The sequence below is a fragment of the Branchiostoma belcheri genome, unplaced genomic scaffold, assembly GCF_001625305.1.
Source record: "Branchiostoma belcheri isolate BF01 breed outbred unplaced genomic scaffold, Haploidv18h27 scaffold47, whole genome shotgun sequence".
NCBI lineage: Eukaryota > Metazoa > Chordata > Leptocardii > Amphioxiformes > Branchiostomatidae > Branchiostoma > Branchiostoma belcheri.
The window spans coordinates 844,996-866,811 of record NW_017804098.1 but is presented as its reverse complement, the minus strand read 5'-3'; the positions used below and the strand labels follow the sequence as shown (position 1 = coordinate 866,811).

Below are 21,816 nucleotides of genomic sequence, written 5' to 3'. Positions count from 1 at the left end.
TTGCTGTGTCAAGATGTGTCCACAGGCCCTATTTCTTGTCCTTTTTGTACTAGTTTTATTTTTTACTTTTCAATTTGCATCTTAAAAAGCTGTAGAGATACTGCTGTTGATTTTTAAAAGTATTTGGAAGAGTAGAGTTTTACCCGATAAGATCTGTTTCTCTCCAGGGCTCCTTAGGAATATTGTTTCCAGCCAAAAACACCATGAGGCTGGCCGTATGTACATTACATACATACTGTATTTATTACTACATGTATTACATATACGACTGTATGCTCAAAGCCTGGTTTAACCTTAGCAAAATTACCTAATAAGCCCATTGAGAGATATATTGGATTATAGAAGACAAGCAAAACTTTTTACTTTACTGGTTTTCATCTTTGTCACTTTGAGTTCTATTGTTGTTGACATACAGTAATATACATGTACGTTACTGGCCAGGGGAATGATTATTCCCCTGATAGGGTTGTGTGTTGTCATCTAATGGCCAACATGTGGTCATTCACACAATCAGATTTGATACCAGATATCTGCCATTTAGTACAATGCTAGTAATTCTATAGAACTCAAGTCTTACCTTAACTTTGTGTTACCTTGTACCCAACAAGACAAGGTACATGTAACAGTCAAGGCAGCAAACAGCAGATTCATTCAACAGAATTAGTGACTGAGAAGAAGTTCTGATAGGTGTGGATGTGATGATTGTGATCCTTGTGTGACTCTGCAAAATGTGTATACTGATAGGCAATACATTGTTTCATCAGATTGGTTGGATGAATGGTTGGTTCATGGATTTGTGAAGATACATGGTGATTGTATGGATGTCTCAACAATCTGAGCCCAGTAATTTTAGAATTGAAAGGACTCAGTGTTTCTGACTGTTACTTTCAAAATTCAGCAGTGTGAAAATTACAGTACTTCAGACGTCTCCTGTGTAACTTTTGTGATAGTATCTGTTTGGATTCCCCCTGAATGGTTGAGTTGGTTTGATTCTGGGAATGGTTTCTAAAATGCTTCAGGTAAAACATTCATTCTGATGGTGCTTCGAAAGCTAAGTCAGGAATTGGACTCAACAAACAAATAGTAATCATTGTATGATATTCCTACCAGACCTGGGTTACACAGACACTAAAATAACAACTACTGTAACATTAATTTGCTGTTTAACCAGATTTATTAATACAAAAACCAAAGTACATGTACATTCATTTCAACTTAGGTAAGAACAGTTCTCAATTGTCACATGTCTGGGATAACGTATTTGTGTGGTCTAATGTTCCTCATCTGTACTGATTTATAGTCTGCAGGACCAAACACTTAATGAAGCTCATAGTCATACATCCCAAAAATAACCCATATTGAAGGAAGAAATAGGATCCAGGGTCTTTATAATAAAGTCAAGTCCTACCTGTTACTCCATTCAGGGCAGCTCAACTTTTCTTTTGAGGCTTGCAAGCAGTCCTTGTTTCCCACCAGTGTAGTGTGTTATTTAATAGGATTTACCCCAACTTGCTTATTCAGAAGATAGAAGGACAGGCTGCATTTTCAGATAAGGATGAAAACTGGAAGGGCCCTGAAGCATGCCATGATCAGTCTATATGTTTTCTGTTCATTGAAGATTTGAAAGATGCCTGTTGTCAAAGGGCAGTTTGGAGAAGGTGAATCTTTGTTTTTGATCATAGCATTTTAACTTGTGCAATGAAATTAATAAATACTAGAGGTGGTAGGGGAAGAACTAAATTACAAAATTCTGTGCTGTGTTAGAAATAAAATAAGACAACTGCAGGTGCATATTGTAGCCTTGCATTTCTTTCTGCTTGGGCCAAGAATCTTATTGATATTACAAAACACCCTGTGAAACATAGACTGACCTGTGAATCTATAGAATGATGAAACTGATTTGCTGTCATGTTTAAAATTCACTTTGCCCCCTTTCCACACTTATGTGATCATGTGTTGCATTGGTTGAATTTCACATCATAAATGGTCTTGTTCACCCATTTACCAGTAGGACGTATTTATCGTGCAAAAAGTTGTCCAAGAACCCTCGTTCTCTGCTGGTGCAGTGAAATGATCATTCTCTGAGTAACCCAAGTCTGGATCCCCTTTTTGCCTATATTGAATTATTTTCTGACCAAACTGGGCTGGAACCTTACATGGGCAAAATATAAAACAAACGTGTACTTAAAGGTTGCTACCAAAAGAGAAGCTGGCCTTCTGTTATTTGCATTAGATGTAGGACTGCAGGATAATAAAGTTGCCAACAATAAAAGCTTGATTAATTGTAACAGAAGTCAAAATTTGGACCTACAGGGAGTAATATATTTGAGAAGACTAATGTTTGTTTTATGTTCCTGTTCTTGGCACCATATTGGTAACAAATGAATATAATTTTGGCTGTCTTTAAAAAACCCTGATCGACTGTCCTCAGCCTCTAAAATCAGTGGTAGAATGACTCATATTTCTGTAGTTCAGACCAACCACAAGATTAAGGCCTGCATGTTTCAATTATAAAGCATTTTTCTTCACTATTGTGATAACAATGTATGGGTGCCTGCTGCAGCATAAGGACAATGTGCCATTGCAGTGATATCAGTAGATCAGCATTTCAATAATGGAGTACATGAACAGTGCAAAAAAAGTTGAGCCATCATTCATATTGACACAAAATGCCTATTTACAAAGTGAAGTGATCAAGAACTTTATTAAGTCACAGGTTAGCCCACAGAAATAGCATTTTCAAAGTACATTTGGCAAAAATTGTGTAGACTGTACCACACCTGATTGTAAAACAATCCTTTGGTACCTTGATATCCATAACAGCACTTCACTTCTTTCTAAACCACTTTGAAACTATGATACTCTGCTGATGATGATGCTTGATTTACTTCAGCAAATAACAGTATGACAAACTCTGCCATCCTATGGACAACATTTCAGACCATGCTAAGGAAGCTGGTCTTCCATTTTGTAGGTCCTCTTACTTGACTTGACATTGTATCTTGAACTGGTATTGTTTGTAGTGGTCAGATGTGTGTGTGTCATTTCTTGTGAATGGCATTTCTCCATAAGACCCCAAAGACAACTGAAGACTGGAGATATTGATGATGTTTAAATGTTAGCATTGACATGAGAACTTAACAGTGACTGTCAAGAGTAAATGGTAACAAGACTGCTCATGATTGTTGTTGTTTAGAAGTTGATCTTGCATGCTGTTACCAGTAACCGTTACATGTATGTAGTACATGTATATATAAATAGTGACTACAAGAAACAATTTACGACAGAGATTTATCCATGTTGTAAAATTGGTCAAAATCACTGCTAATGGTATTCTGTGAGTATATTGTGGTTTCTAAATTATATCACATCCAGTTATCCAAGCATAGAGCCATTGAAATGAGCTATTTGAGAAATACTTTTCATTCTGTTGCATTGTCTGTTGAAAGAAAAATCATTGCTTTGAATGTCACTTGTATATATATGTGTTCCATTTCTGATATTGGTCAGTGCAAAACTGCTGCGAATAATGCTCTGTTCAGAACTACATGTAGTTCAGTTGCCATCAAATGACACCCTCCACTTACTAAAATTCCTGTCAGAATATCTATTGATATTTGTGATATCAAAGCAGGACAAGCTACCCTATGGGCGAATATTACTGCCTAAAGGGCATGGCAAGCCCCCCCTGCAGAGGTACTGTCCCTATCTGACACCCCATACACCCCGATCTCTCTGATACTGCCTTCCCGATATCAATATAGCTTATTGGTTACAAAATCCTGTAGCCACACCAATGTCATTTGTTGGTTCTCGGATTCGCTTCTTCATTTTTTTCTGATTTGCAAAAAAAAAAAGATTCTGGTTCTGAATCAACTACAAAATGCTCAATTTTTGCCCCCAACAGTTGAGGAAAGTCCTTTTCTTCCTTATTCCTACAGTTTTTCCATCTATCAATGCATTGGTTTGATTAAAAGTTCAACATTCATTGTTTGAATCTTAACCCAGCCTTTTGTGTAACTTCAAGGTTCCTATCGTAGCATTTGGGGCTATAAGAGGATGCCTAGACCTGTATTTTTTTCGCTGACGGTTCATATTTTTATGAAAAAATCTGAAAACCAACAATTTAAATTGGTGTGGCCTGTCATAGTGTACCACCTTGAGCATCTGCACTTTGTTTTAGGATCATAATGTGACTGCTAAAACAGAGAATGTAGTCTATGTTAAAACAGAGAATGTAAACTATGTTGTGTCTATATCATAGAGCCATTGAAGGCAAGCAGAAAAACCCATGTTATGGTGATTTGTTATGGATGAACATTCCATATGCAAGGAGTAAAATCTAAATGAAAGTGACAACCCATCTTTTGGCTATCTTTTACTATAAGGAAAACTGAAAGATGTCACAAGAAAATGTTTATTGACAACTCTTATTGTCATACATTGTCAGCAACCTGTTGAATGTTACATGTAAGAACACTGTTTGACAGCTATATATGGAAATAACACAAGTGATATAGATGATGACTTTTTACAAGACAGGTCAAAAATTGTATTAGAAATAAGCCTTTGGAGCTTTGGTTTAAGATGATGACATTTTAGTCCCAGCTTTTGTGGAATGTTTTGATATATGAACAAAACTTTTTAAATCTTTTAAATATGAAAGTTACTATGGTGTTAGAGTTGTGTTCTGGTGACTGGCCAGGTTTGTTGTATTTGCTAAATATGTCATTTCATGCCTGGATACACAAGATTGAAAAGTACTGGATCTTGTCTTAATTGGCTCTACACTTCATATAACATTCCGGTGTAGAAGCAATAAGAGGGAATGACAATGAAGGATCATGAATGGGTTGAAGCAAAATGGAAACAAATTATAGAAATAGCGATCATCAGGCATCATCAAAGATGGCCGTTATTCAGAAAAACAAGTACAACTTTATGTACACCAGAAATTTGGCAAAAAAAGTTTGTTTTTTTTAAATACTAGAATTCATCAGGTTTTGGCTCAACTCCTCATCCTTGTTGTGTTTCTCTTGATGTAGAAGTTGTGATTAATACTAGTTTTAGAAGATTTAGAAGAGAGGCTTTTGTTGTGTAGTTTTACTTTTACACGTATTATGTACTTCAGTGTCTTTGTTAAGTTATTGCTGTAAGCTAAGCCATGATAAAGAGGCATAAGTGTAGGTGATAGATTTCATTGGAACAATCATTGTTTTCCCTTCAGAAAACTGTATTGTTGTATAAAGTGCAAGACATTCCCATATCTTAAGGTGAGATATTTGTAAAAGTAGTATGTGCCAAAGAGGTTTTGTGCTTGCCATAGTAACACACTGTACTCATGGTAGCAGGCTATTATTATACCTTATGAACATTTGTGTTTGAGAGAAAGACTGATTCTTTGTTATCATGTTTATCAAGTCTGTGCTTGCCACCTGCCTGTACAAGACATGACCTTGTACGAGACCAATCAGTGTGGATTAAACTGTAACCCGAAGATAAAAAGCTTCTTATGTATTGTCATTTTGTGAGCAATGTCAACCAAGCGAAAGGTGTTTACTTTTTGTCAGTCATTTGTACAATGCTTAATCCCATTCGTCACTCCCTAGTACATGATAGTTTTGATGTTGGTAACCTCATCCCTCTGTTTTCTCTTCATGTAGTTCTAGAGGATATGCTCCAGAACCCCCTGTCGTATTAGGTGCTCACACTGTGACCTCTGTAGAAAGTGCTGTAAGAGAAAAAGTATAAAGTTAACTCATCGCAGTCAACGCATCATTGCTCAAATCTACTCAAATGATGAATTTATGTTCATTCAATCACACAATACAGACTTAAGTATCGTGTCACAAACTAGGAAGTGAGAGTTGAAATCACCAAGAAAGGATAAAAAGATGAAAACTGTCTGCACCTGACTATCTTTCTTGAGTAGCAAAATTGTGCCATCTTCTGTTTCAAATTCTCCATGATCCATCAAACACCGAACCTCAATGTACAAGGATTTGGGTGGTTTCAGGTCCTGACACGGAGGAAAAAGACATAGATCAGTGCATCATGTGTAGCTTGAGACACAGTGCATCGTGTGTAGCTTGAGAGGTTTCTTTGACAAGGAAAAGGGTGGAAATTTCATTAAAGTAATACATGTATAACAAGTGCCTACTGTGGTAAAGCAGAAGTGGCAGTGCAACACTTAATCAAAGCATGGGTACATCTCATTCAAAAAGATAAGAAAGTAGTTTCTATTTTTGCTCAAACTTATACAAGTTGACTGGTGCATATAAAAAACACTGTCATATACCTGTGTGAGGTCCAGCCCTCCTCCATTGGGACCACCTATTGATCGCATGTATGTAGCCAGGGACTTGTTATAGCGACTGAACCACTGGATCTGGAAATAAAGGACAGCAAAACATAGCAAAGCAGCACAGAACATCAAGAAATTTAACCAAGCTGCTGCTTCCGCAGGAGTCTCCCCAGAAATTCTTAGGGGACAAGTGCTCCCTAATCAGTTGATGAAGAATAGCGAATTCTTGGGGAGAGCCCTGTTTCATCAAATTATCATTAGCGTTTCATACTAAAGACCATCTGGAGAATATCACAATTCCGGTATGAAGGTATGACCTCACCTCTTGTTCTGACAGGTTGTACCTAATGTCTGGAGGCAGCACACTACCAAACTCCCATCTCATGGCACGAAGTCTCTCCATTCTGTTGCACCTGCACACAGGAGAAACACATATCATTTTTCTTATGTAACTCCATGTACCAGGATTTTTCTAAAGCAGGAAATAAGGGCGCTGCTCCTCATTTGACCAGCCACCACCCTCATCAATTTTCAGATTGAACCCTAAGTGGCTGTATCATGCTTTAGTAGTAAACAACATTAAGTCTTTCTCAATGTGATCTTTTTCCAGTGAAAATATAAAAACAAAATAACAATCAATACATTCTGCCATTACAAACTGTTACTTTTGTACAATTTTGCTTCATTCCCTCACCATGCAAGTGATCTGCTCCCTCATGCCTTTTTTTTAGAAAAGCCCATGATGTACTACAAATTGTATAACAAGATGAAAAATTCTATCTACAACGTTAAGAAGGTTAGATACGAACTCATGTATACATGTAGCACCTTGTATTATGTACAGGTCAACTTCATACCTTACAGTGTTTATTGTCTGAGCTGGAGTGAAACTTGAACAGTTAAAACATACATGTAGGCTAGCAGACATCTCTTGTTTCTCTCCAAGGCTGCATGTCTGAGTTGAACCCCAGGAAACAGTCCAGGTGCCCCTTCCACTGTTTTGTTCCTATTTGAAGGAAAAAAATGTCAACTACAGTACTTCAGCCTATACTAGTGTCTTTGAGATAAAGGAGACCTACATGCAGTATATAGGCAATAAGTGTAGGGAACACGCCTGTCTGATCCAACAGTGATCATGTGCTCACGTTACACTGCACAGGTGAACACATAATTTTTTGGCAATGCCTAAGAGGCATAAGAGTTGAGGTGGGGACAGAGTTGAGGAAGGGGAAGAGTGGGGTAGGGGGTAAGATTTGAGGAAGGGGAAGAGTGGGGGAGGGGGGACGATTTGAGGAAGGGTTAGACTTTAATATACCCTGGGTGCCAGCCAAGTTTACAGGCCGCTAACCGTTTTTTTCGGCAGCCAGGGTACTTCGCCCGCAGAGGAGTATTGGAGGGCGGCCAAACTCCCCCCGGGCTAGACTCCCCCGTAGCAGTAATTTAGACCGGCGGGCGAAAGGCTCTTGCCGCCCGAAGAACGAGTTTGGCATCCAGGGTAACTTTAATAGAGCGGGGGACATGTAAAAGAGTTCCACTCACACATCTGCTTGGTTCTGTTCAAACAGTACCCTCATCTCCTCAAGCACTTGTCGGATCCCGTCCTCCTGGAAATGATCAGATATTTATATCAATTTTCATATTTATCTTATATTCATATACATAGTAGGCATAACGCTACGAATCATTAATTCGACACCCTTTTAATTCAGCAAGAGGGTAATGCAAATTATGTAAGCCCAAGGACATTATACACACTGTATAATGTCCTTGGTAAGCCCGAATCAAGAGTCGCCACGGCTAGTCGCGGAAGGGAGCTTCCGGAAGGACAGTAGTCAAAACGTCCACAATTTCTGTTGGTTAGTAACTAGCAGTGGCGACAGTTACACACGTTTATCTTGATAACAACTTACATTGAATGGCGGCATGGACCCATCTGGCGAACGATGGAGCTGACGAATCAACTCAACAGCCTTCTCACCGTACATTTTCGCCCTGAGAGGCTGATATATGGCAAATATTTCAACGGATCAAATGCAGCACCCGCAGCTGGTTGGGTGTTTTGAAAAGCCCTCCGAAGAACCGGAAGGAACGCACCACTCACAAAAAGGGTTGCAGGTAAGATGCAGATTTAGCTATATTGGAACAAAGAGGTAAAAATAATGGAAGAAACCTCTTTAAAATACTCATAAGACTGTTTATTGTACTATTTAGAAATCTAAAAACCATATTTGGGTAGATAGTACTTGTGATACATATATTACAGCACACCCCTATTCATAAGTGAAATGATCTAGACGGATAACCTAGATACATATAAGGTACATTGTGATTGGATGTACCTGGAAACCCGCCAATTCTTTGACCAATCAATAATCGTGGTAGAAAACGTCTGGTTGAAAACTATGAAAGGTAAAAGGTCAATCGCTAAGCTGTTTCCATCATCTCTAACTGTGAAAGCTCACTGAAAGTGTAGAAGAAGGGTGGTGTAGAAGCTTGAGTTTTACTGTACTTGAGAGGTCCATTTTTGTCGTCCTTTGAAGAGTGCGATATTCACTACACCATGAGGCTGAGATCCAGAGCTATTGGTGAACAGAATGGAAGCCATACCGCGACCGCTGCCTGCGAAAGTGCCAACAAAGGAATCACTGCTTCCAGGTTTTTCGCAAGAAGATGTTATATAAGGGTCCTGTTGTTGATAATCTCGCTGTTATGATACATTCTTTTCAGTCCAGACTGTTGTTTTTGTTACGTATTGAAAAGTCCTTGAAAAGCACTTGAAGAGAAAAACAGGGAACATTGTTCTTTGTCACTTGTTTGAACCAAGTCTCTTTTTAACTCCATGTTTGAACGTAAATTATTATAGCTTGACACCACCCCCGCCCTGCCATCAGTTAAATCGTGTGCCAGGTGCATCTTTCCATACATCGTATATCATGGAATAGTACTTGGTCTAAAATAATAAGTTGATTTCGTTTTGGTATCTAACGTTATGATATTATTAACAGAACTGACATGAGTTTGAATGAGATAATGCACACTTTGGCACAAAGCTATGAGCAGGTGGCCTCTAAATTAATCTGTGACTTTATTGTCTGTTCAGGGGAAGGAGTCCCTGGGGATTGAGACGTGTACTGGGAGGGCTGCTTGGAGTCTATGTGGGCATCCCTGTACTGGTGAAGCTGTGTCCCTCCATCATGGCTCACGTGGTGTTTGCACAAATGCGTCAGTAATGTTGTTGTTTTTTTTTTGCTGTAAAACACCCATAATCAATTTCAGACATACGTTGAACTACCATCTAAATGATTAAACACTGCAATGTAACTTAAGGTAGACAGTGTGATCAATTAGTGAAGCAACCTACAGTACAACTGGCATAAGGGATGTGGGTTCTGAATATAAAGAGACTTAAACCATGTGTTGATAGATATATTTTCCAGTTTCCTTTTCCCCTATTTAAATCTGACTTTCTCACTCTCAAAGTTCGTTGGCCACTGGCACCTCCGCTGACTGACCTAGAGGCTTATGGACTAAGTGGAGCAAGAAATTTCTACCTTCCTTCCACAGATGGAATCAAACTTGGAGTGTGGTAAGTACATGGGTCAGGTTATGGATGTGACATAAGAGGGCCAGAATTGTGTCAGTGTAAACATGATGTTACAAAGGCACAGGGAAATTTATGAGCTGTATTAAGGCATTGAAAATAATTTACTGTAAATTTATTCATGTTCTCATAATAATATAGCTTGAGTACCATCCTGGATAGTTTATGTCTGCTACAATAGTCACTATGGCTATCAGAGTTAGACATAAACTATTACATGTAATTAGTAACCAGGATGGTACCCAGACTATAATATTATGAAGTGGACAATATGATAATCATTTGCAAAGGAAACATAAGTGGCATCTCTTTTTGTATGTAACCCAGGCACATCCTGCCAGCTGACTTGAAAGTTGAGAAGAAAGATGAGGCTTCTTTTAATCAAGCTCTTAGCCAATCAAATCCAGTTATCCTTTACCTGCATGGAAATTCCAACACTAGGTAAGTAAAGGCTGCAATGGCATTCCACCTAGTAATGTTGTACCACAGGAAAGTGTTCAAGGTAACCATCTGCAGCCAGGTTAATCAGCAAAGAGATACAAAATGTAGTATACATAGATACAGTATATGCTATTGAAAGGTGCTCCTTATACAAGGAGGTACAATTTAAGTTGTAAACTTCCTTTAAGTTACCTTTGTTCACTTTCCTGTGAGATAATCTCTCTGTCTGAAATACGCTTATTACAGTGCAAAGTAAACCCATCCTATTAGCCCTGATGAAGATGACAGACGGTCATTGAAATGTAAAACAAATGGGCATGGTGGCCTGTTCCACCATGCCCTCCATGTATATTATGTATGTGGTCAACCGTAATAAATAAGTAAATGGTTGTGAATAAAAGAACTTTACTATTTAATCATTTAGCAACCTGACGAAAGTAGACAAAAATGTAGTAAGTCACTTTGAGGTATTTATTGTATTTCTTTATAGCGTAAAATTGACTGTACTATTCTGTTTTGCTGCAGAGGAGGGTCCCACAGAGTTGATCTCTACAAGGTACATTTCTCCTAACAAATTAGTATCCAAAGTTCCAAACCTATCATAGCTGCCAAGTTATCTCTGCAAATTATTGGTGGAGACAACAAAACAGACTCAGCAGCTATAATAGATTTTGATACCAGGCTACATTTCTCCTGCCAAGTATCAAACTTGACTTGATATGAACATCTCTGGTACATGTATATGCATTTGGTATCAGTATTCTATAGTCTTGCCTGTGAATAGCCTACTGCTGTGTTTGTAAAAAAGTGAATTAGCTGTTTGAAATCAGGTCTCAACTCACTCAAATTCTGCTGTTAATATCTTAATTTTGCTGTTGCTTCCAGATATTTGCTGGGCTGAATTACCACGTGGTCAGTTTTGATTATAGAGGTACTATGTGATATCATGTTATCCACTTAGTTTATTACCAAAACAGTGCCATCATGCTAATCATAGTTCATGTTTCATGTGATAACAAAAGATATCTAAATATATATATTTTCTGATTATTTTATTTCACAAAGTTTCTTTTACTTTTACTTTACATGTAATTTCTATCACCAGTCCATCAGTATTCATGCTAGTACTTTACAAAGATCCAGCATTTGTTTCCTTCAGCTCTTACTCTTTAACACTCACAAAACAACATACCTCTGTAGCACTGTATCTGATCATGAGCTGTTTTCCTTATCTGATAGGATATGGGGATTCAACTGGCTCCCCCACAGAGGAAGGAATATGTGAAGATGCCCTGGTGGTTCACTCATGGGTGAAAAAACATGCAGGAAACTCACCTGTGTTTCTATGGGGACATTCGCTGGGTACTGGGTATGTATATGTTTCATTACTGTGATAAATGTGTGTCATTTACTCAAAGCTACAAGAGATCTGCATACACGAATAGAACAATATCAATAGTACATAGCAGACATTAATGAAGCATTCGAAGTGTCCTTCTTATGACATTGTGAATATCATGTTTTACAGGGTAACATCAAAGATAACCAGGAAGTTGTGTGAAGAAGGTAGGACATAAAATTTCATTTGATTTTATTGAAATTTTGTGCAATGAATTTGTTTTCAACATGTCATCCATGTTCAAACAAGATGGTCTGTGTGATATGAAATTTAATTTCTGAAAATGATAAATATGAAAATGATGAAAAATCCTAATAGTTTGCCTCAAATCAAGTAGCTTTATTGTTTGTGTGTAAAACTTTACCTTTGTGACACAGTTGCTGTCAGGTGCTGATTGGGCCTTTTCCTGAGCAGTTTAAGGGCTTCTAGAATCATGATGTAGCCAGGCAATGCTGAAGCTCAAAAGTACTTTCTCATGTCCATTTTAACAGAAGTGTTGTGTTTTGGCCAGGTAATTGCCCAGCTGGAGTAGTGTTAGAAGCCCCATTTACAAGTACTCGAGAGGAGTGTTCGGGACACCCGTTTGCCCAGGTACAGTAAAGATATGATAAGATGCATGGAAAAGAAAAACTTTCATTATTTTGATCTACCTGTAGAATCATACTCTTTAAAGGCAGGAACATTATGTTAAATTTACCTCATACCACATTTAGCCTCTGCATATTATAGGCATGAGAATAGATATACTGTTTGCATTGAAGAAGAACGAGTCTCGATAATCATGACATCCTCTAATTCATGGAATGTAAAAGAAAACAATAACAAAGTAATGAGTGTTCAATGTTTTTTTTTTCTCAGCCATGGAGATACTTTCCTTGGTTTGACTGGTTTTTCACAGATGGTCTGGAAGCAAACAATATCTACTTTGAAAGTGATAAACAGTGAGTCATCCTTCGATTTTTTTTTCACTTTTCAACTGTGTGTTCTGTGTATAAAGCTCCAGAAGTGCTATGTAAAATTCTCCACAAAGGAAACAAAATCTATTTTAGGAAACCAGGTGTTGCTAACACATGAAATGGCATTCTGTCACCATATAGTGTTGTAAGTGGAACATAATTCAGTACAATTCAGTACAGTCTGTTTTGTTGGTGTATTTCTCCAGTGTTGCTGCTATCACATGTCCATTGCTGATCCTCCATGCTGAAGATGACTTCATTGTTCCCTTCAGGTTGGGAAAGAAGGTGTGTCGCTGGTGTTCACTAAATAGTCTTCACTTAAGAACTAAAAAAAAATTCATAACTGCTGTTAAATAAATATCTGATGATAGGAAATGTTGAAATCAACTTGCTTTTGAATATATATGAATCTCAATGATCTGCGCTTAGACCTATAGCTGTTACCTCTATGGTTTAGTCTAATGCTAAAAAAAACTGAGAGTTAGTCACTATGACATTTTTTTATGTTCTCAGCGTTCAGTATATAACCATGACATTCTTTAAAGCTGATAGTACGCGTATCATACCAAACTACTTTCTGTGTTTTGTGCAACACTTCGGTCATAGATATAATGTATGTCTCAATTTGGTATAAAATTAGTAATTAACAAAAATGCCTTTGGAAGAAAACTTATGTTGTTTTTTTTTTAGCTATATGAGATTGCCAAGGAGACAAGACCAAAAGGTGCTCCACCTGTACATTTTATAGGCTACGACAGATCCCATGGCTATGGCCATAAGTACATTTGCAACAGTCCGGCTCTACCACAGGTTATAAGGTAGGTTAACCAACAGACATACTATGTAACCAACAGACATACTATGTGACTTTAATCAAACACTGGATTGTTGTAGTTACAAATGTACCTTCCCTCAATGTATAGTGAGAGAGATGTAAGGTTCTCATGGAAATAACTCAAGAGGTACCAAAAGAATGAAAAAACAGATTGCAAATTGATCCATTATTACAATGACAATGACCTTTATTGCATGTTCTTGCCCATAGGGCTAAATGCATTACAAAGATATATGTATATATGTATCTATATCTAATAGGTACTACATTCTACAACAATACTATCAAGACTGTTATCTAATACCTATTATTCTATCTATCCTACCCAGTCCGCAGAGATTCTTCTCGCTTTTTGAAACATGTGTATATGAAGTGGCAGAGTTCTTCTATAATGAGTTGATTGTTACATGACATTAAGTAGTTAAATATGGCATCTATCGCTTTATTTCTACACCATAGGTTAATATGTATTACAAATCTACTATAAAACTGCCAACACATTTTGATTCTTTTGGTGTTGTTGCCAGACAAGCAGATACAATGATGCAGCAGTATATTTTGATGGTTTTACTTCCGACCATAATTGACTGGGTTTTTTTTTTGTTTATCATATACTTCTGTACTTCACAGGGAATTTGTGGAAGGCTTGCCACAGAAAGTGTGACTTGAACCAAGCTGCTAATGTGTTGAAGAGGTGTGGACCACGTCATGACTTTGCACAAGACAATGCAATTTATTGTTTTTAAGTTAACAGTTTTTAGATGTGTTTGTGCCTGTTTTAACTCACTAGTAGCCAAGAAGTTTCATATAAGAAACTCAATGTGAATCTTTTTGTGGTATGAACTCTAAGTAAGTACACTATTGACTTTATGAGAATGACAATATCAATGGGTTAGGCTGTAGAAAGCAAAATCATGTCACCCTTGCAAACTCAAGTTACTTTAACATCAGTCAGCAATATTTCGCTTTCTGCAAATGTTTGGTCAGATGAGTATTTATTATGATTAGCTCCCTGTGCACTGTGTTAAAAAGATATCCAAAAGAGATGTAACAGAAACAGAGATATTATGGAAGATGTGGGAGTAAGAAGTGTTGACCTGACTCCATCATCCTATGAAATAGATTAAAGCCAGTTTTGTGCTGTTGCTTTTGTTGTGCCAACAGTTTTTCCATGGTCGTCTATTTCCTTCTACCTCACAGGCTGACACCTTCCTGGTCTTTTTGTTTATGTACATGGGTGGACACAAGCCAACATCTATATTCAGACACCTGAGTACAAACAGTCAGATGAGCCCTCTGAATCCACTTTGACTTGAGTTGGCGCTTCTGTGACTTGATACTCTCCATAAACACAGGCAAGGCTGCTTCAAGTTATTCAGGGCACAATGTCCTCTTCCTTTCCTTATTGCTACTCCAGTACTTTTGTTCAGTCAGCCCATACAGACACTGTAAGTAGAAACCAATGAATTGACAATAATGATTTTGTTCACTTTGTCCAGAAAGACAGGAAACCAGACAGGTGTGGCTTGTTGTCCTTTGTAACCCATCCATTCACACAAAGTAGGTTAGTAGGTTTGGGTCAATAGATGAAGCTAGATATATTCTTTGGTCTTTCAGAATAGTAGGTTAATGTGTTGCTGTGGGAACAGTACCTTGTTTGTATACACTTTTAAAGTATGACTTTTTATCTGCTCTTTAATCAATGCCAATACTGGATTTAATTCATACCCCTACATAATTCAAATGTACTACCTTCACCACAGTCATTAAAGAAAACAATTTACATGTATGTGATAAGTTATAGTCCTGATTGTTACCTCCTTCAATGCATTGCTTTAGTGATTTTTTTAAATTACCGGTATGCAAGAGGAGAACATTTAACTGAAGATCATCAAGATCACATATCAATATCAACCAAAGTCTATATCAATACACATACTAGTAATGTTACACATGCTGTAGTGGTTTATTCAGTTGTGTTAGTACCATTGACTATAATAGTTTGCACTAATATTTGAAGATTGAAAAGTTAGTAACAGTTTATTCCACCACCAACAATACCTCAACATGTCACCAATCCTGTGTCTAACTCTTCTATAAAGGTGGAAATTTCCAATATACAATTTCCTTACATATACAACATTGTCAACGAATGTAGAAAGTTGAAAAGCAGACTGCAGTCACTGCACCATCAGAAACTAAAATAAATTACAAGTTCATGCATTACAATAGACCTACCGGTAATATCAATACTGTTCATTACTAAATGTAAACTTGGTGGCTGTGACCTGTGGTCAATAACAATTGCACATAATATCAATAACATGATAACTTTAACTATATGGCCAATCAATAACTATATGGCCAATCTGCCCCTGGGCTATGACCAGGGCATCATTCATTTATAGCTAGTGCAACACAAATTATATGGCTCTTTTTCTAAATTTTGCTATAAAATTTCATATGCATGTTGCATGGGGTAACATCTCAAAGGTTTTACCACACAGGGCTATGCTCAGGCTATCAACTAATTGCATAGCTCTGCTAATGAAAATTCCAGAAACACAATACATGTTACTGATCAGGTCCCATGATACAGGCATGAGCCTAATGATATCGATTTTTTCAGCACTCAGGATAATTAAGGGACAAACCAATATCTCTTATAACACAATAATTTGAAGATTGGACCAAACTAAAGAAGTTGATTTTTTTTCTATAAAACTGGTTTCCATGAAATAAGTTTGAAGAAAATCATAAAAATCTTTCATCCGCATGGAAAAATTCCATTTTGCTGTCGATGTCGATGTTGGATTCTGCACCCATAACATAAGTGGCCAATCCCCAATGTAACAATGTCAATGGGGCACAGAACCCCACATAAAATATTAACAACAAGGTTACAAAGATAAATGACATTCTACAAAACCAATACACAAAATAGGGATTTCCACTAAGATACTGGTTTTGAATACAAATAAAAAGCATTATGGGCTGCTCTCCCATACCACAATATCACAGTAGTTTGGTTGTATTTTGACATGCTGTGGCTGGCAATGCATCAACATTAATATCAAATCACATTTTAACATTAATATGAAATGAGATTCCATTCCCAATGCCTGTCACCTCTTTCACCCTGAACAACATGTAACAACACTGTATTCATAAATGTACATGCATCAAATTTACAACAAACATATATTTGTGCCAAGCAATAAGACACCAAAGGAACCTGAGAATTCTACAATTTCATATTCTGTCATACACTGCCAAGTTAGAATGAGTTAGGAACTTGTATTGCTGTATATTTTTACGCTGAAGGTAACGATGGAGTATTGTTACTTACCTCTATACATACATAAACGTTACACTGGTTTAGTGTATTTAACAGTCAAGAAAAACTTTGGTGTGTCAGCAGCATTGTCACAATGGTTCTTGAATTGTGAGAATTTGTGACGGTTAGTTGTCCACTTGTCATCATTGTCATTAAAGCGTGAACGTTCAATGTTGTCAAGGCCAAGGTTTATATTTGTGTGACTGTCAAAAGTCTACCTCACTCTTACTTAGGTAACTTCGTTAATACTATAATTGCGGTATATGTAGCAGTAGCTAGTTTACTTCTATCTGGGCTTTTCCACCCTGTCATGGTTATGCCAGCCAATAAGAGACCTCATCAGTTCTTAGACAAACCAGGATGTTCTTCCAAAGCCTTGTGCTATACTGCATAGGATGATTTTAGACTCATCAGCAGATTCAGCCTCAAACACGAAGGCAGTGAAATTTCTGGACACGCTGCACTGTGTGTCCCCAGCAATGAAGGCAAAGTACTTTGTCATGTCGGAACGTCTGCCACAGGAGGAGATCTCAGTGTAGGAATGTTTGGACAGTTCATTGCTAGTTTTTAAGTCGGTGATGATGACCTCTGTCTCTGTCAGCTCAACATGAACCTCCTTATTCTCAGTTATCTCTTGCTGTTTGTTTTGCTGTATGGCTTTCTCTACAGCGCCCTCTATTTCTGCAACATCACCATATCTCCCGGTGGACACCTGCCCTACATATTTTGCATTAAACTCTGCTTTTCCTTCTGGGTCATGTACTGGAGCTTGTTCTGGATAATCCTGGGGTAGGAGAGCATGTGCTGGCATAGGAGCTGGGCCTTTCTTGTTCAGCTCCTTGATTTCAAATTCCTTGAGCTCTTCCTTGAGCTTCCTTATCTTGCTCACCAGTGGTGGATAGATGGTTCCATCAGGAAGCCTACATTTGATGACAGATATGTACACAGGCCAGCCCTGATGCTCCCGCAGCAGACTGTTCACCTTCCCCTGCTTACAGCCGTACAGACTTTCTTGGTAGAGTTCGTCCACAATGTCTCCTGGTTCGATCTTGTTGTCTTCTCCAGCAACTCCATTCTCATCCACTTTCACCACAAAAATTCTGTTATCCAGATATCTAATGGTCATCCCTAGACTGCTACATGGCACCAGTTCCAGTCTCTTGTACACAGGGATGACCCAGGACTCATCAAGGAAACTGGCATTCTTCACATCAAGTTCAAAGTTAATGTCAGTCAAGGCAAACAACAAAGACATGAAGGTTTCTGCTAGCGGTGGGTTAGCAATGATAGACAGGCCAGCATCGTACCAGTACTCTGTTAGTCTTGCATTTCTGAGCAGATGTTCTACAGGGACGCTCACGATTTTCTTGGCCAGTGCAAGTCTGATGAAGCACCTGCCTCTTCCTTGCAAAGAACGTAACTTGGGAGACGACTTCGTTAGATCTATGGCCCGGTTCAGGAAAGGATTGTACTTGTCATTGCACACGTAGTTTGGGGTTGACTCCATCCATGACCAGTAATCTCTTTTGTTGATGCCAAACAGGGACCCTGGCTGCTTCAGGCCTTTCCTCAATATCCTCTCCAGTGTTTCACACAGAGGCTTCAATAACACACCGTAGTCGGTGATGGGCTGGGGCTCTTCCTTCAGCTTCTTCAGGATCGACTGCAACTCCCTTAAAAGGGGATCACTGATTGCCATTTTGCACCAGCTTCGGTCCGATGTCTTACAACCGTTCTGCATGGCGCTGTTGTCCGGCTTTCTGCACAATATTTCAGACAGAACCTGCAGGACCTGTCCGACCGACCGATAACGCCCCTTTGCCCCCTTTACCGTCCCATTGTGTCATGACTGAAACTAGCCAATTATTCTGCTCCTGTCGATTCGGTCTAACCTTACCGCATAACGACATCGATTCTAAAAGCTCATTAGACTTATCCAATCTTTCCCCCAAAAAACACGCACCAATAGTTCCAGCTGACATGAAGTGTCACCAAAGTAAGCATCGGAATTCACGTTGCGTTAAAAAAAGATAATTTTGGTCGGGTTCTTTTACACTTAGCGACTTAGCGTTGTGCCCACTAAGATGCAGTGCAACTAATATACCGCAAGATAGCGCTTCTGTTGTAAAAGCCACCACCTGTTTGCTTCCTCTGCTTCTTCAATGATTGCAAGACAATAGCTAGCTGTTCCGGTAAGGAATACACCTAGGAGTGCTAAATACGAGGACAAATTACTCTGAGTGCACGTTAATCATGATGATAAATAGATGAATGCAACGTTCATCATTCAATGACCATGATTGTTATATAAACCCCACTCGATTGTAACACGATATCAACGATAAACTTGTGCTAGCCCTTGTTGTTTGAGTAATTAGGATTTATTAGGTCTTATTTATTACCTTCGGCAAGAAGGTTATGTTTTCCTGGCCGTGTGTCTGTGTGTCTGTCTGTCAACAGCATAACTCGAGAAAGCTTAGATGGATTATCTTGATATTTGGTAGGTGGGTAGGTCTTGATGAGACCTGGAAATGATTAGATTTTGGACCCCCTAGCGGCTTGTTATGGTACTGCAGCTAAACTTCCGGTTTTGATATCTCATGATCATGCTAGGGTCATGAAATTTGGATGGTAGGTAGGTCTCATGCTGGGGAAGAAGTGACACGAGTTTGGGCCCCCTAGCGGCTTGCTCAGGAACTGCAGGGCTATCTGCTTGAAAATATTTAAAAGAGGTTTACTCAAGAACCGGTGGACAGATCGTCGTGATTTTTGGTATGTAGGTAGCTCAAGTGACGCTTGACATAATTATGCGACAATTATGCAAATCTGGATCTAATTTGCATAATTAATGGGGAATTTCTATAACTCAGGTGCATTACAGTATAGGACTATTCAAGCTTGTGACATATGTAATTGAGAACGAGAGAAACACAGGCAGATATTGATTATGTAAATTAACACCTAATTTGCATAATTAATGAGAAAATGTTATAATTCCATAATGCTAACTGCCTGGAATTTCATACTTGGGGTATTTGAAAGTTAAGTGAAGGTGAACATCATTAAACATAACTTATTCAAATAAGGACCTCATTTGCATAATTTATGAGGAAATGATAGAATGGCTTTCTTTGCTAAGATAAGGCTGTCTTTTGATGGAGAATATGATCAACTATATAATACAATATTATAATACAATATTATAATATAAATATAATACAAATGAAGATTTTATTTGCATAATCAGAAGGAATCATCTTTGTCAGTCATAAAGATTAACATCATTTGGCGAAGGTATGAGATTGTGGGACTCTAGTTAAGTCTTATTCTACTTTGTTTCTATGTTGTTCATTACTTGTTGCAATACATCGTATCATATGCAAGTGCACGTTAATCATGATGATAAATAGATGAATGCAACGTTCATCATTCAATGACAGTTGTTACCATGATTGTTATATAAACCCCACTCGATTGTAACACGATATCAACGATAAACTTGTGGTAGCCCTTGTTGTTTGAGTAATTAGGATTTATTAGGTCTTATTTATTAAGTCTTATTCTACTTTGTTGTTGCAATACATCGTATCATATGCAAATGCAGTGCTATAAAGTTCTTCTTAAAAGATTAGATGTAACTGCAACATACATTCACTGGACCACGAAGCAGCGCTCACAGCGGTTGCTTGACAAAGTACAACATCAGCCCTTTGGGAACAGTTGTCGCAAGTTATTTCAAAATTCTATGTTCTTGCTCCATTTCACCTCAAGGAGGTTCATCTGAAGAGTATCTAGGACGATGTTTACAAGTTACCACCTAAACCGGGCGTGGAGCGTCTTCCTGGGTTTAATATTCCCAGTTTTCTTCATGACACACTCAGCTCGGGCGTATTCCAGACGCTGAGGTCACCTGTTACGAGAAAATCATGAGAAAATTTTAAACTTTGTTATTTAACATTAGATTACAATAGGAAAAGCACCTCATCCCCGCAACGACCCGCTCTTGAGAGGCTAGGGCATGTACTCTCCAAGCAAAGGTTGAATGGGAAGATTGTGACCTTTTTCTATGCCCCGTTTTTTTCTGACAGCCGGCCTTCGGTGGCCGGTTGGATACTGTCGGCCGGCTGGATACTGTCCGCGTGTTGGATACTATCTTTTTTGGCCACCAAAAGATCTGCTTGGAGATTAAGGGCATGCCCTTTTCTGTGCGTGAGGCGTCATTCGTGAAGTGCAATAAACTTCCAGGTACGTAGCACGTTATTTGTACAGACTTGAGACTGTGTAACAAAATAAACTTCTGCACTTGTTCTTTCGCGAGAAAACACTGTTCCGTTGCAGAATATGGAGTCACATCCTAGAAGCTTGCAGGAAAACGGGTATGCGTACAAAGTTGTGCCCCAAAACGTCATACATACCAACCTTCGATGAGTCGAAAGCATTTGACCTGAAATTGACCGATCCTCTCATCAGAGCAGCATGACGACATTGATTCTATACCGTGCATTGATTCGTGCCACTGAACAGTCTGTCCGGATGGTCTTCATGGCAACTTATCAAAACTTCCAAATGGAGTCTGACAGACCATGAGATGGACAAACTGTGCGCCTCCAGGTACATCCGCCTCTCTTCTGTGGGGTTCTTCCACGGATAGCGGGGTGCTCATGCAAGACAGGGGCTGTCAAGAGGACACAGAACTAATTGTTCTGAGGTTTAGAAAATGGTTTTAGCGATCAACCTTTAGCGACAACCTTTAGCGACAGCCCAAATCACTTTTCCGGAAAAGGCGATGATTACTACGTGTGATTTCAATTTGCCACTGGCGTCACAAACCCTTCCGTCCTCGGGTCACGTCACGTCAGTTCTACGTAAGCCCAAAGGTCATCCACTCAACCTAACAAGGGGCGAGGTTAGGCGGGACAATACCTCGACATTATTTATCAATT

At 38.5% G+C, this 21,816-nt stretch overlaps 3 protein-coding genes across 3 annotated transcripts; 1 reads left to right on the top strand and 2 right to left on the bottom strand.

The window, feature by feature from the left end:
• Nucleotides 1–4,403: 4,403 nt before the first annotated feature.
• On the bottom strand, nucleotides 4,404–8,392 carry LOC109479181 (DNA replication complex GINS protein PSF1-like). The gene is made up of 7 exons (XM_019781073.1): nucleotides 8,215–8,392; nucleotides 7,844–7,908; nucleotides 7,215–7,310; nucleotides 6,627–6,717; nucleotides 6,299–6,388; nucleotides 5,912–6,019; nucleotides 4,404–5,731 (listed from the first exon to the last, which is right to left on the bottom strand). The coding sequence occupies exons 1-7, from the start codon at nucleotides 8,287–8,289 to the stop codon at nucleotides 5,666–5,668; spliced, it is 591 nt and encodes a 196-aa protein (XP_019636632.1). The 5' UTR covers nucleotides 8,290–8,392; the 3' UTR covers nucleotides 4,404–5,665.
• A 307-nt stretch (nucleotides 8,393–8,699) lies between these two features.
• Nucleotides 8,700–15,302, top strand: LOC109479170 (monoacylglycerol lipase ABHD12-like). The gene is made up of 13 exons (XM_019781056.1): nucleotides 8,700–8,959; nucleotides 9,405–9,526; nucleotides 9,785–9,890; nucleotides 10,233–10,346; nucleotides 10,872–10,902; nucleotides 11,232–11,277; nucleotides 11,586–11,715; nucleotides 11,875–11,912; nucleotides 12,257–12,336; nucleotides 12,604–12,686; nucleotides 12,908–12,986; nucleotides 13,392–13,519; nucleotides 14,167–15,302. The coding sequence occupies exons 1-13, from the start codon at nucleotides 8,865–8,867 to the stop codon at nucleotides 14,198–14,200; spliced, it is 1,086 nt and encodes a 361-aa protein (XP_019636615.1). The 5' UTR covers nucleotides 8,700–8,864; the 3' UTR covers nucleotides 14,201–15,302.
• Nucleotides 15,303–15,491: 189 nt separating this feature from the next.
• Nucleotides 15,492–19,184, bottom strand: LOC109479164. Its single transcript, XM_019781048.1, has one exon. It carries the CDS (start codon nucleotides 18,612–18,614, stop codon nucleotides 17,220–17,222), a length of 1,395 nt encoding a protein of 464 aa, XP_019636607.1. The 5' UTR covers nucleotides 18,615–19,184; the 3' UTR covers nucleotides 15,492–17,219.
• Between the last annotated feature and the right edge of the window lie 2,632 nt (nucleotides 19,185–21,816).